The sequence below is a fragment of the Mastomys coucha genome, unplaced genomic scaffold, assembly GCF_008632895.1.
Source record: "Mastomys coucha isolate ucsf_1 unplaced genomic scaffold, UCSF_Mcou_1 pScaffold21, whole genome shotgun sequence".
Taxonomy (NCBI): Eukaryota; Metazoa; Chordata; class Mammalia; order Rodentia; family Muridae; genus Mastomys; species Mastomys coucha.
This window is the reverse complement of record NW_022196904.1, coordinates 37388115-37400680: the sequence shown is the minus strand read 5'-3', so window position 1 is coordinate 37400680 and position 12566 is coordinate 37388115. Positions and strand designations below refer to the sequence as shown.

At 48.0% G+C, this 12566-nt stretch overlaps 1 protein-coding gene across 6 annotated transcripts in view; it reads left to right on the top strand.

Annotated features, from left to right (window-relative positions):
- Positions 1-12566, top strand: part of Grin2d (glutamate ionotropic receptor NMDA type subunit 2D) — a 39597-nt gene that overhangs the window by 11932 nt on the left and 15099 nt on the right. For 3 of the 6 annotated variants that reach the window (XM_031386660.1, XM_031386659.1, XM_031386664.1), the window contains exons 6-10: positions 130-316; positions 904-1057; positions 3468-3593; positions 3714-3943; positions 4966-5126. In XM_031386660.1, coding sequence (XP_031242520.1) covers positions 130-316; positions 904-1057; positions 3468-3593; positions 3714-3943; positions 4966-5126 — 858 coding nt within the window. The remainder of the gene's footprint in view (positions 1-129; positions 317-903; positions 1058-3467; positions 3594-3713; positions 3944-4965; positions 5127-12566) is intronic. The other 3 variants (XM_031386661.1, XM_031386663.1, XM_031386662.1) reach the window with 1 other exon arrangement.

Below are 12566 nucleotides of genomic sequence, written 5' to 3'. Positions count from 1 at the left end.
CTGGGTAACCTGGGGGAAGTCAAGAAATTCTTAAGCTTCAACTCCCAAGAAAGCACTATCCATAGTTTTAGCAGCTGCTTGTCCCTGACCTCATGGGAGAGCCTAACAGTGGTCCCCAACCTCTCCAAGCCTGGTCGCTCCCCGCAGCCCTCCGCCTGACGCTCCCCGCCCGGAGAAGAGATGCTGCAAGGGTTTCTGCATTGACATTCTGAAGAGGCTGGCGCACACCATCGGTTTCAGCTATGACCTCTACCTGGTTACCAACGGCAAGCATGGCAAGAAGATCGATGGCGTCTGGAATGGCATGATTGGTGAGGTAAGACAGGCGGGGACAGACCTGTAGGAGAGGAATCTTGAGGATATAGGCCAAGAGGAGGGCGTCCTGGAGCAGGGGGCGTGGCCAAAGGAGACTGCCGGGCCTGGTAAGGGCGTTGTGTGAGGTGGAGGGTCACAGGCTGAGGGCACCTTCACCAAGTAAGATCGGGATGCTTGGAGGAGGGCCAAGAGAACTGCCAGTTTATGGGAGGCGGTCAGAAGAAGGGACTTTGAGGACAATGGAGAGGAGGTCTAGGAGGTTGGGGAGGGGTGGGACTAGAGGGTAGAACTCATAGGAAGGGGTTTTGGAGGGTGAAACTCCTAGAAGGGGGCGGGGCAGGAAGTCTGGATCCCTAGACTTTAAGCAAGTGATGTTGGGACAGTGGGTGGGGTAGAGGAGACCTCTTCTGCTCCTGCTTCTGCTCTCTCTCTCCCTTACTTCCTTGCTCCTCTGTTCCCCTCCTCACTCATCAACCAGACCTCCTAGCCTGTCTCCCAAACCATCACTGTCTCCCAGGGCCAGGCTCGCCCAGCGCTGGCCTCTGTCCTCTGAGCTGCTCCCCTTGCCAACTCCTCGATCCACCCCAGGTGTTCTATCAGCGTGCGGACATGGCCATCGGCTCTCTCACCATCAATGAGGAGCGGTCAGAGATCGTGGACTTCTCCGTCCCTTTTGTAGAGACAGGCATCAGCGTCATGGTGGCACGCAGCAATGGCACTGTGTCCCCTTCTGCCTTCCTCGGTGAGCCAGCCAAGACAGAAGGTCATACTTAGACAAGGTTGGAACAACTGTCTCTAACACTGTGGGCCCTGGGTCCCATGAGGTGACATCACTTCCAAGCTTCAGGTTCCTGATCTGTAAAGTGGGAGAAATACTTGGCCTGTCAAGAATTTCAGCAGGAAGTTCAGCAAGCCTGAGCTCAGGAGCCTTCTCTTGCAGTGCTTTTCACAGCTCTGATCCTGGGTTTGCACCATAGTTGTTTGAGTTTTTGTTGTTGTTTTTGTTTGGTTGTTTTGTTTGTTTGGTTGGTTGGTTAGATGGTTTTGGTTTTTCGAGACAGGGTTTCTCTGTATAGCCCTAGCTGTCCTGGAACTCACTCTGTAGACCAGGCTAGCCTCGAACTCAGAAATCTGCCTGTCTCTGCCTCCCAAGTGCTGGGATTAAAGGTGTGCGCCACCACTGCCCCGTTATTCATTTGTTTTTAAGACAAGGTCTCTCTATGCAGTCCTGGCTGTCCTGGAACTCAGAACTCAGAGCAATCTGCCTGCCTCTGTCCCCCGAGTACTGGAACTAAAGGTGTGCTCTACCACACCCGGCCAAGTTTTTGGTTTTGGTTTGTTTAAAGATTTTATTTATTTTTCTTTTCTGTGCACTGTCATTTTGACTAAACTGGAGTTACAGACAGCTGTGAGCTGCCATGTGGGTGCTGGGAACTGAACCTCGGTCCTCTGGAAGAATACTCAGTGCTCTTAACCACTGAGACATCTCTCTATCCCAATAATTTTTTTGTTTTGTTTTTGTTTTTGTTTTTGTTTTGGGGGGGTTCAAGACAGGGTTTCTCTATGTAGCCCTGGCTGTCCTGGAACTAGCTCTGTAGATCAGGCTGGCCTGAACTCAGAGATCTGCCTGTCTCTGCTTCCTGAGTGCTGGGATTAAAGATGTGGGCTACCACCTCCCAGCTGATTTTTGGTTGTTTTGTTTTGTTTTAAGATATAGACTTGCTGGGCAGTGGTGGCGCATGCCTTTAATCCCAGCACTTGGGAGGCAGAGGAAGGCGGATTTCTGAGTTTGAGGCCAGCCTGGTCTACAGAGTGAGTTCCAGGACAGCCAGGGCTACACAGAGAAACCTTGTCTCAAAAAACCTTAATATGTAGCTTAGCTTGGCCTTGAATATCCAACCACTCTATCATGTCTCTGTTTCTGCCTGCCTCTAGAGTGTGAGGACTTGTATTTTTTTTTTCTTAATGAGGGCCCTCCAAGGCCAGGTGTACCCCAGCTCAAAAATGTGAAGGTTTTGTTTTTTTTTTCCAGTGCTGGGGATTGAACCCAAGACCTAGAAGACCATAGTGACTAAGACAGACGAATTCTTGTCTCCTAGGAGCTGCCCACCTTTGAGAGATTCAGACTAGACCACCCCCAATAGCTATCATGAGAAATTAGGCTGAGGTGAAGAGAGAGAGAGGCACAGGGTGGCTGTTGGTGTGGATAGGAGAGGTTTTTTGTTTTTTGTTTTGTTTTGTTTTTTTGTTTTTTTTACTTGGCACAGAGTTTCTCTGTGTAGCCCTGGCTGTCCTGGAACTCTGTATACCAGGCTAGCCTCAAACTCAAAGGGATCTGCCTACCTCTGCTTTCCAAGTGCCGGGATTAAAAGCTGGCAAGGGGGCTACCGCAATGGTCCATGACACAAAGGACAGAGGTATGCAGAAGCACATCAGCAAGGGCCAAAGTTTATGGAACTGAGTGTGACCAGGAAGCCACTTTGTGGTGCATTGGGCAGAAACAGCAACTCCTGATCTGGGGACAACAGAAGTGGGCAAGAGGACAAGGCCAGCAGGTCATGTCTGTTGCCTCTTGCTCTTGGCAGTCTGAACAAGGTTCCAGAGAGAAAGAGAAAGAGAGAGAGAGAGAGAGAGAGAGAGAGAGAGAGAGAGAGAGAGAGAGAAGACAGGAGAAGATTCTTCCCCCTGAGGGCCATGAGATTGGGGAGATGATCCCAGAGAGAAGACCATGCTTGTTCCTTGCTGGCCATGGAGATGGGGAAGACAGGTCCAAGGAGCCTGAGGGACAGGATCAAGGATCAGAAACACCTTGATCCTGTCACCTGCGAGCAAGGACAAGGAGTACAGCCTGGGGCTGGGTGGTCATGGCTGCCAAGATGCAGAGCCTGGGGTGGGATGAAAGGCCCCGAGGGAAAGCTGGTGAGGTGGAGACTCAGATCTTGAGCTCAAGAAACACAGTAGACAGCTGATGGGGCAGGTGAAAACCACAGAAACAGTTACGGCAGCTCTGTGAGGAAGACTGCCAGAAGTCTATGTGATAATAGGCTGTCCCTGAAGTAGGGGCCAGAAGAGGGAACAGAATAGGATGGAGTCAACTGGGCTCCCTCTGGTCCCCCAAGCCTTTGCTTGGCTGACGCCTCCCATGTCCCCAGAGCCCTATAGCCCTGCTGTGTGGGTGATGATGTTCGTCATGTGCCTCACCGTGGTCGCCGTCACAGTTTTCATCTTTGAGTACCTCAGTCCTGTGGGCTATAACCGAAGCCTGGCCACGGGCAAACGTGAGTCCCCTTCCTTAGCTGTCCCCACACAGAACTATATCGCAGTAGCCCTGGGGTAGAGCTAGGTATGAGGAGCAGAGGCACTGTGAGGTCCATGCTGTCCTGCCCCCTCTCCCCCAGGCCCTGGCGGCTCTACTTTCACCATTGGGAAATCCATCTGGCTGCTGTGGGCCCTGGTGTTCAACAACTCGGTGCCAGTGGAGAATCCTCGGGGCACCACCAGCAAGATCATGGTGCTGGTGTGGGCCTTCTTTGCCGTCATCTTTCTTGCCAGCTATACAGCCAATCTGGCTGCTTTCATGATCCAGGAGGAGTACGTGGACACCGTGTCTGGGCTCAGCGACCGGAAGGTGTGTACAAGGGGGCAGGCTTAGCTGGCTTGTAACCTGTCCTGGGGCAGAGGGATTCCTGGGAGACTGCTCCCTTGTTCTCAGAGAAGTAAAGGTGGAAGGTTCTGAAAGGAGTTGAACTATTTAAACATTCCTGGGGAAAGAGGCTGTTCCCATTGTCCCAGGAGCAGTGATGCCATACAGGGTGTTCTAGACAAATGTATCCCTCACACCATAATGAAGATCGAATTTCTGACACAGCTCATCCATTGGCAACCATGCTTGGGTAAAATACATCAGCAATGAATGACTAATAATGTAGGAATAACACTGAACACCAGGACATACAGGAGTCAGTCTCAGGCTAGTGATGCATGCCTATAATTGCAGTCCTCCAGAGGCTAAGGCAGGAGGAGCATAAGTTCAAGGACAGGCTTATTGTTGTCTAGAAAAAGAACAACAATAAAGTCAAGTCCACATTTTTACTGATTAGATTTAACCATGCAAGCTGGGCAGGGATGGCACCTGCCTTTAATCCCCCAGCACTTGGGAGGCAGAGGCAGGCAGATTTTTGAATTTGAGGCCAGCCTAGTCTACAGAGTGAGTTCCAGGACAGCCAGGGCTAAACAGAGAAACCCTACCTCAAAAAACCAAAAAAAAAAAAAAAAGATTCAACCATGAATAAAATTATCCCATCAAAACACTCCAGATGCCCACCCTCTCAGTTTGTACTCTTGCCTGTGGTACCCACCCACAGCATGTACGGATGGAAGCCATAAGGGACACTGTGAGACTACAGTGGCTAGCCCCCTATCGCAAACTGTTAGCAGATTGTGGGCTAGATGCAATGAGTTGCATTAAGTGTTGTCTTCAGGGGAATGGAGGTAGAACATCAGCACAAAAAAATGTCGGTCATATCAAAGGGAATGTGGTTCTGCCAACACCCTCTGAGCCTGACCCTTAATTTACAGGCTCTCCAGAATGTGGTATTCGGTTTGGGTATTTCCTAGAGGGTACATTAATAACTCCTCCTTCCGTTCCAGTTCCAGAGGCCTCAGGAGCAATACCCACCCCTGAAGTTTGGAACGGTGCCCAATGGGTCCACGGAGAAGAATATCCGAAGCAACTATCCTGATATGCATAGCTACATGGTGCGATACAACCAGCCGAGAGTGGAGGAGGCGCTCACTCAGCTCAAGGCAGGGTCAGCGCAGACTCGGGCAGTGGGGCCCCTAGAGCATTTGGGGAGGGTGGGGGCTCATGTCCTAGGTCATCCTGGGGCGGTTCACTGAGGGGGCCTGGAACAGTCAGTCTGTGATTAGACCCCTTCTTGCTTTGTAACTTTAGACACTTGACTCGGTGCTCTGAATCTGTTTCTTGTATGCTCAGTGAGAATCACAAAGACATCCCCTTGCTGTAAGAACAAAGTATGGTCAGGAGTGGTGGTGCGCGCCTTTAATTCCATACCACATGTGAGGCAGCTCTTGGTGAGTTCCAGGCCAGCCAGGGCTACATACTAAGACCCTGTCTCAAAATAAACCAACAAAAAACTTAGTTAATGCACATAGAGAAGTGGCCAGAGCACTTTGGGTCTTTGTGAGTTATTGTATTGTTATCATCAGTTCTGAACTCTGCAATGAATACTTGGATTATAGGAGGTGATTTTTTTTTTAAATGTGAGCTCCCTAAATCATAGGGCTAAAGTTAAATTCATTTTCCAAAGTGCAGCCCCCAGAATGCCAAACCTAGTGTGGGGCCTGGTTTGTGGCTGGGCCTGGTTTGTGGCTCAGAAGTAGAGGGCTGGCCTGGTCTATCCCAAGTGCTGGATTCATCCTCCAGGACTGCAGTTTCCTACACTAAGTGCAGCCACTCTCTTGCCTCTTTCAGCATGTGTTTCTTTTCTTATCCCCTCTTTGTGCTGGACAGTGGATAGACATTTCCTGTTCTCAGTTATTGAGGATCAGAGATGAAAAATGAGCACCAAACACACAAACTGGCAGGGTCACCAGGGTGTTAGAGTGGGCTTCTCAGAAGGGTCACAGTCACCAGGGCATCAGGTGGGCTTCTGGGAAGAGATAGCGTGTGTGTGCTCACAGGGTAGACTCAGAGCCTTGCAAGCAGAAGACATATAGAGTCCCTGAGGTTGGTATGGAGGGACATCTGGAAGACCAGGTGACTGAAGAGCATGGACCTAGAGTTAAAGGGCAGGGAAGAGGAGGACAAGCGGTGACCCTTGAGGTCATCAGGGTTGACTTCATGCCAAAGTGGCAAGACAACTTTGAAGGGGACTAAGCAAAGAAGCATACTGAGTGAGTATTCTCCACTCAGAGACCATAGGGGAGCATGAGCAGTATGGAGGCCATTATGTCATCTAGAACCTTTCTCAGGCCCACCTCTTGCTCATCTCTCAAGCAGCCATCCTGGCTGGATCTGTTACCCCTTTCTCTCAAGTGGATTGTTGAGTCCCAAGAGAAGGAATGCAGTGAGCTGGCACAGTATAAATTCAGCCAGAGGATAAAGCTCTGTACCAAAGGCTGGAGACATAGCTCAGTGGTTAAGAGCACTGACTGCCCTTCAAGTGATCCTGAGTTCAATTCCCAGCAACCATGTGGTGGCTCACAACCATCTGTAGTAGGATCTGATAGCCCTTTCTGGTGTGTCTGAAAACAACTACAGTGTGCTCAGATACACAAAGCTCTATACCACAAAGTATTCACCCACCTAAATGTGGCAAAAGAACAGTTCTGGGGGATCTGCGGTTCCTGTACTTAGAAATGTGGTCAACAGCAAAGCAGATACGCTTTCAGATTGGGTAGAACATTAACACACTGCTCTCTGTATCTTGTAGGATAATAAGTCCAGGGAGCCAATCGTGGTGGTCCATGCATGTCATCCCAGTAGATAGGAGGCTGTAACAAAAGGATTGAGGGCCTAAGGCTATTCTGAACTACATAGTGCAGCCCAGTCTCAAACAGGAAGACAAAATAGTACTTGGCTGGCAGGATAGTTCAAAGATGCTATCAAGGGTCCAAACTCTACACATTTCTGTCTTTCAGAGTAGACCTTCATGCTCGTTCAGTTGTCTCATGGTCACAGGAAAGCTGTTGCCACTCCATGGAGCACATCCTAGCTCCAAGCATGAGGAGGAAGTGTGATGGAGTGCAGGCTCTTCTCTTTGCCAGCCTTTGCCCTCTCAGGGACTTGTGCATCTTTCTAAGAACCTATCAAGTGACCATTTATAACTTTCAGGGCAACAGGGAAGATGATTATCTGAGCTGAGAATGAGGCTGTAGACTGGGATATAGTCTCACCATCTGCTGGAGCCTTGCCCTGTGTTTTGGGGGTTGGTTTGCTTGCTTGCTTGCTTGCTTGCTTGTTTTTGTCAAGCCCAGCTAAGTTTTCTCCTGTAGCTCTCCATCTCTGCCTCTCTATCCTTTCTTTCTGGGCTCACATAGATGCTGTATCCAAACTCTCAGTGAGCCAGGAGCCTCCTCTTGGGGTCTGAGTTTCAGCACTTCCTTATCAGCCAGCTCTGACTTGTCACCTGCAGTGCTGTGCCCTGGCCACCAACTGTTGCTGACACACCTCCTCTACCACCCTCTCCCTAGACCCATCTGTCATATTCACATGACAGATATTGCTGGTGCTCTAGGCAGGCACCCTGAAAACTTTCCAGGGCTCCATGCAGTGGGAAACTTCCTACTTTAAGCTAGGAAGCCAGCATGGTGACCATCCTACCTTGGCAGATAACCATAAATATAAACATAAACATAAACATAAACATATACATATATATGTATGACATGAATTGGAGAGAGTGTAGAGGTTTTCCAAATTGCAAGGATTCCCAGAGCAGAATCAAAAAGGGAGTATTCTAGTAAGTCTAACCTTTGGTCCCAGGGACTCTACTCTCTGGGGGGGTGTGGAGGGAGAAAAAGACCTCTTCCCCCAAGGTCAGCACACACCATCTAGCATCTATAACCTCCATTTATGGTTTGTTTCCATTCATCTGTTTTTATTTGTTTGTTTAGTTTGGGTCTTTTGATCAGGTCTCACTATGTAGCTCTGGCTGTCCTGGAGCTCACTCTATAAACCAGGTTGACTTTGAACTCACAGAGAGCTCTGCCTGCCTCTGCCTCCTGGATGCTGGCACTAAAGTCGGACTCCTGGCCCATTCATCAGTTTTTCAGGCAATTATTCATTGAGTTCCTCTAATGTATTAGTTACTCTGCCAGATGCCCAAGGCCCCATTCACTTGTAATTTCCACTGGAGAAGGGGAGACAGGAACCACCAACATTGCTGAAAGTTGCCATTTGCAGAGTTGGTAGGGCTGGAGAGATGGCTCATTAAGTAATGTGCTTGTTGTGCAAGCATGAAGACTTGTGTTAAATCCTGTACCGCTGGCACTGCCAGAGCAAAGATACGGCAATCTCAGGTGCTCCCTGGCTAGCCAAACTCTCTGATAGATGAGCTCCAGATTCAGCAAGAAGACAGGGTTGGAGAGATAACTTAGGGTAGAAGCAATTTTCCAAGCAAGCACGAGGACTTCTGATCCCCAGCATCTGCAAAACAAGCGTGGTGTGCCTGTGTGCATGCCTGCAACCCTGGCACTGTGGGAGGCACAGAGACAGGAAGGACTGCTGGGGAGTGCTAGCTAGCAGCCCAGCTCCAGGGTCACTGAGAGACCCTGTCTCAAGGGAATAAAGTGGAACATGCTAAAGCAGACTGTACTCAGTGTCCTCCTCAGGCCTCTGTGTCACTCGCACAGGCACACATACCCAATGCCCGCTAACACACACACAAACCAAAGGCAGACAGCGATGGAAGACATCCAGTATTGACCTCTGGTTTCTACACACATGTGCACACACAGCCATATAAACATGGACATATAACACACACATACAGAAGGAAGGAAGGAAGGAAGGAAGGAAGGAAGGAAGGAAGGAAGGAAGGAAGGAAAAGCTGTCCTTTGATGTTATCTCAGCTCCTAGGCATCTGACCAGAGAGACTTGGTCCTTCTAACTTGTTGTTTGCCTCTGGGCTGAGACCCTTTGGTTCTGGTCCCCCAGGATCCGGCATTCTATTAGTCTTCAGGAACACCAGCAGCAGTGGGTTCAGAACCAGCTGCCAGAGTGGGGTTTGACCGGAGCTTGCTGTGGCTTCTGACACACCTCACTTAAGGTGAAGCGCTTTTCCTTCGAGTTTAGCAAGTGGTTGGGGTTGGGGAGGCAGATTCTAAGAGCTCTTCCTCTCCCTGCCATTCCTTTCCACCTTGAAGCTGGCAGCCTCCAGCTCTGCCCACTGCTCCCTGTGTTCTCAGCAACCCAACTTTCTGAGCCTCCTTTCTTTCTTTCTCTCTCTCTCTCTCTCTCTCTCTCTCTCTCTCTCTCTCTTTCTTTCTCTCTTTCTTTCTTTCTTTCTTTCTTTCTTTCCTGTTTTTTCGAGACAGGGTTTCTCTGTGTAGCCCTGGCTGTCCTGGAACTCACTCTGTAGACCAGGCTGGCCTTGAACTCAGAAATCCGCCTGCCTATGCCTCCCAAGTGCTGGGATTAAAGGCATGCATCACCACTGCCCAGCTTCTGGGCCTCCTTTCTAAGATGCTCTTTCTTCTGCCATGAAATGGTCTGTTTGCTAAGAACAGGATTTGGGTTAAAGTGCTGCCTCCCCGCTCCTTACAGCGGTTTGTGCTCTTCTTCTCATTCTTCTGGAATAGAGCTGGGAGCTTCCAGTGGGAGTCAGAGCATTCTAGTAGCATGAAAAGAGAGGTGAGAATAATTTCATGTTTCTCTGACAACTTCAAACTGTTACCACTTGAACAAGTAATTAATTAATATAAACACTGATAGAATACCCTATTATTATAGCTTTTTGACACAGGGTCTCACTATGTAGCCCTGGCTGGTCAGGAATTCATTTTGTAAACCAGGCTAGGCTGGTCTTGAACTCACAGAGATCCAGCTGTCTCTACTTCCCAAGTGCTGGGATTAAAGGTGTTCGACCTCACACCCAGCTGAACCTATCACATCTGACTCTCTCCCTGTTCTGCTAGTTCATTCCCCTCCTCATCTTTTAAAGTGACATTAAAATTTTTATTTTTATTTTGTTAAGAATTTAACTTTTTAACTTCCACTAAACCCTTCCTCAGGGCTGTAGCTGTAGCACAGTGCCTAACATGTGCTAGGCTCTGAGTTCAACTCCCAGTACCACATAATAAATAAATCAGCCATATATACTTAAGCAAAGAAAGAAAAGAAACCCCTCCTCATTTTTTTTCTTTTTTCCTCCCCCACCTTCCTTCTCCTGTCTTTCCTCTCCTTCTCCCCCCCTTCTACTTGCCTCTCCATTCCGGTTCTCCTCCCTCCTTCTCCTTCCCATTCTCTTGACCGTTTTGCCCTGCTTTCCCGACACAAGGATGTCACCTATAGTCTCTGGTCCCCATTGATCTAGATGGCCGCTGCTCTGATCCACTTCCTAAGCACTTCATCAGAGCCAAGTATTCTCTGCTCACCCTGGAGACCTTTGTTGATTTAATTCACTTTCTGGAACATCTCATCAGCTGAAATGTAGCTCGAAGCTCAGAAGCCTAGGAACCCACGAACGTATCAAGAGTATATGTGCTGGGGACTGGCACTTCACAGCCCTGTCAAGTAGGAGTGCAGCCATACACACCCAGTAGCTACCCTGGGAGATAAAAATAAGCAAGAGAGGGTTGGTTTTCTTTGTTTGTTTTCAAATGTGTTTTACTGAACCCAAAAAGTCCAAAAATATTACTTGGACACATCAGTACAAACATGATTTGGTTTGTATATTCAATTCTCCTTTTATTAAGAGTTATCCACCAAGGTTGTGGTGGCGCATGCTGGTAGGATTTGCTGAAGGTGGCAGAGGCAGGAGGATCTGAGACAGAAAAACCCTGTCTCAAAAAACAAAACAAAACAAAAAAACCCAAAAAACAACAAAAAAGAGTTATTCATCCAGAGTTTGGAGGATGAAATACAGGCCTTTTTTCTTTTTCTAGACATGGTCTCAGGTAGCCTGGGGTTAGCCTCTTTTTTTTTTTTTTTAAAGATTTACTTATTTATCTCATGTATGTGGGTACACTGTTGCTATCTTCAAACACACCAGAAGAGGGCATCAGTTCCCATTACAGATGGTTGTGAGCCACCATGTGGTTGCTGGGAATTGAACTCAGGACCTCTGGAAGAGCAGTCAGTGATCTTAACCGCTGAGCCATCTCTCCAGCCCTGGCTAGCCTCTTTCTAAAGATGTAGCTGAGGTAGGATTTGAACTCTTCTTTCTCCTGGTTTCTCCTCTGTAGTGCTGGGATTAGGCCTGTGTTACTAAGTCGAGGCAAGACTTTTCTTTCCTAATGAAAAACATGTGTCTCCTCTCCGTTTCTCCTACCTAGAAAAAAAGCTGTATCGTTTGCTGTATCATTTTGCTATTTATCTCCTTATCTCCAAATACCACATTTGTAAAGCTAATCTAGATTTTTTTAAAACTACTTTTTTTTTTCATGGAGTTACAGACAATTGTGAGCTGCCATGTGGGTGCTGGGAATTGAACCAAGGTCCTCTAGAAGAGTAGCTCTTAACCACTGAGCCACCTCTCCAGCCCCTGCTAACCTTAATTTTTTTTTAAATTCACCTTTATTTTCTGTGCCTTGATGTTTTGCCTGCATGTATGTCTATGTGAGAGTGTCAGATCTCAAAAGTGACAGGAAGCTGTGAGCTGTGATATGGGCCTGGGACCTCTGGAAGAACAGTCAGTTCCCCCAACCAGTGAGCCATCTCTCCAGCCCCCTAACCTTGATTTTTAATTTCACCATTTTACACCCACTTCTCACAATGGAATATTCGTTCTCACATTTAAATCACAACTGTGATTCTAACTCATTCCTGTTTGTGTTAGGACCACAGAAGTGCCTCAGAGCTGCCGCAAAGAGTACAGAGTGATTGTTTCCCCCACCTATGGCTCTAGGGTTCTTTGTTTTTCCAGGAGTTGACAGCAGCCCTTCCCTGCCCTAGGTTGTTTGTTGGGGGTAGAGCCAGGTTCTCTTGTGTTAGGTTAGCTTCTTGCCAACACCTTGGCTAAGTGTGTTTTTATTTTCTAAGGACTTATTTCTTTGGTCTCAAACTTGTTTTTGTTGGTAGTGGTTTTTGTTGTTGGTTTTGTTTTGTGTTTGTTTTTAGGTGGGGGCCTCCTTGTTGTAGGCCCTGGCAGGGCTGGAACTTTGATTGTAAACCAGGCTGGCCTTGAACTTTTAGTCTCTTTCCGCCTAGGCCTGACAGGCTGGGATTGCATTTGTGCTCTACCGTAATACCTGGCACTTTTGGTCTCAGAATTTTTAGTTTTCTATAAACTCTGTAGTAGGATCTTTTATAGAATCCTGCTTATGCTTAATGTTGCAATATCTTCTTCCTCTGATGTTAGTGATAATAATATTTTATCGGTTCGCCTTCCTCTCCCCATTTATTCTAGTACTTTTATTGATATCAATATTTATTATGCACATTTGGGAATTGGGGTGAAGTGAATTGGTGCCAATGAATGCATGAGCAGGACTGCTGACCACAGCTCTACCTGGGGCTCATCTGAACCTTGTTATACACAGACACACACACACACAGACACACACAC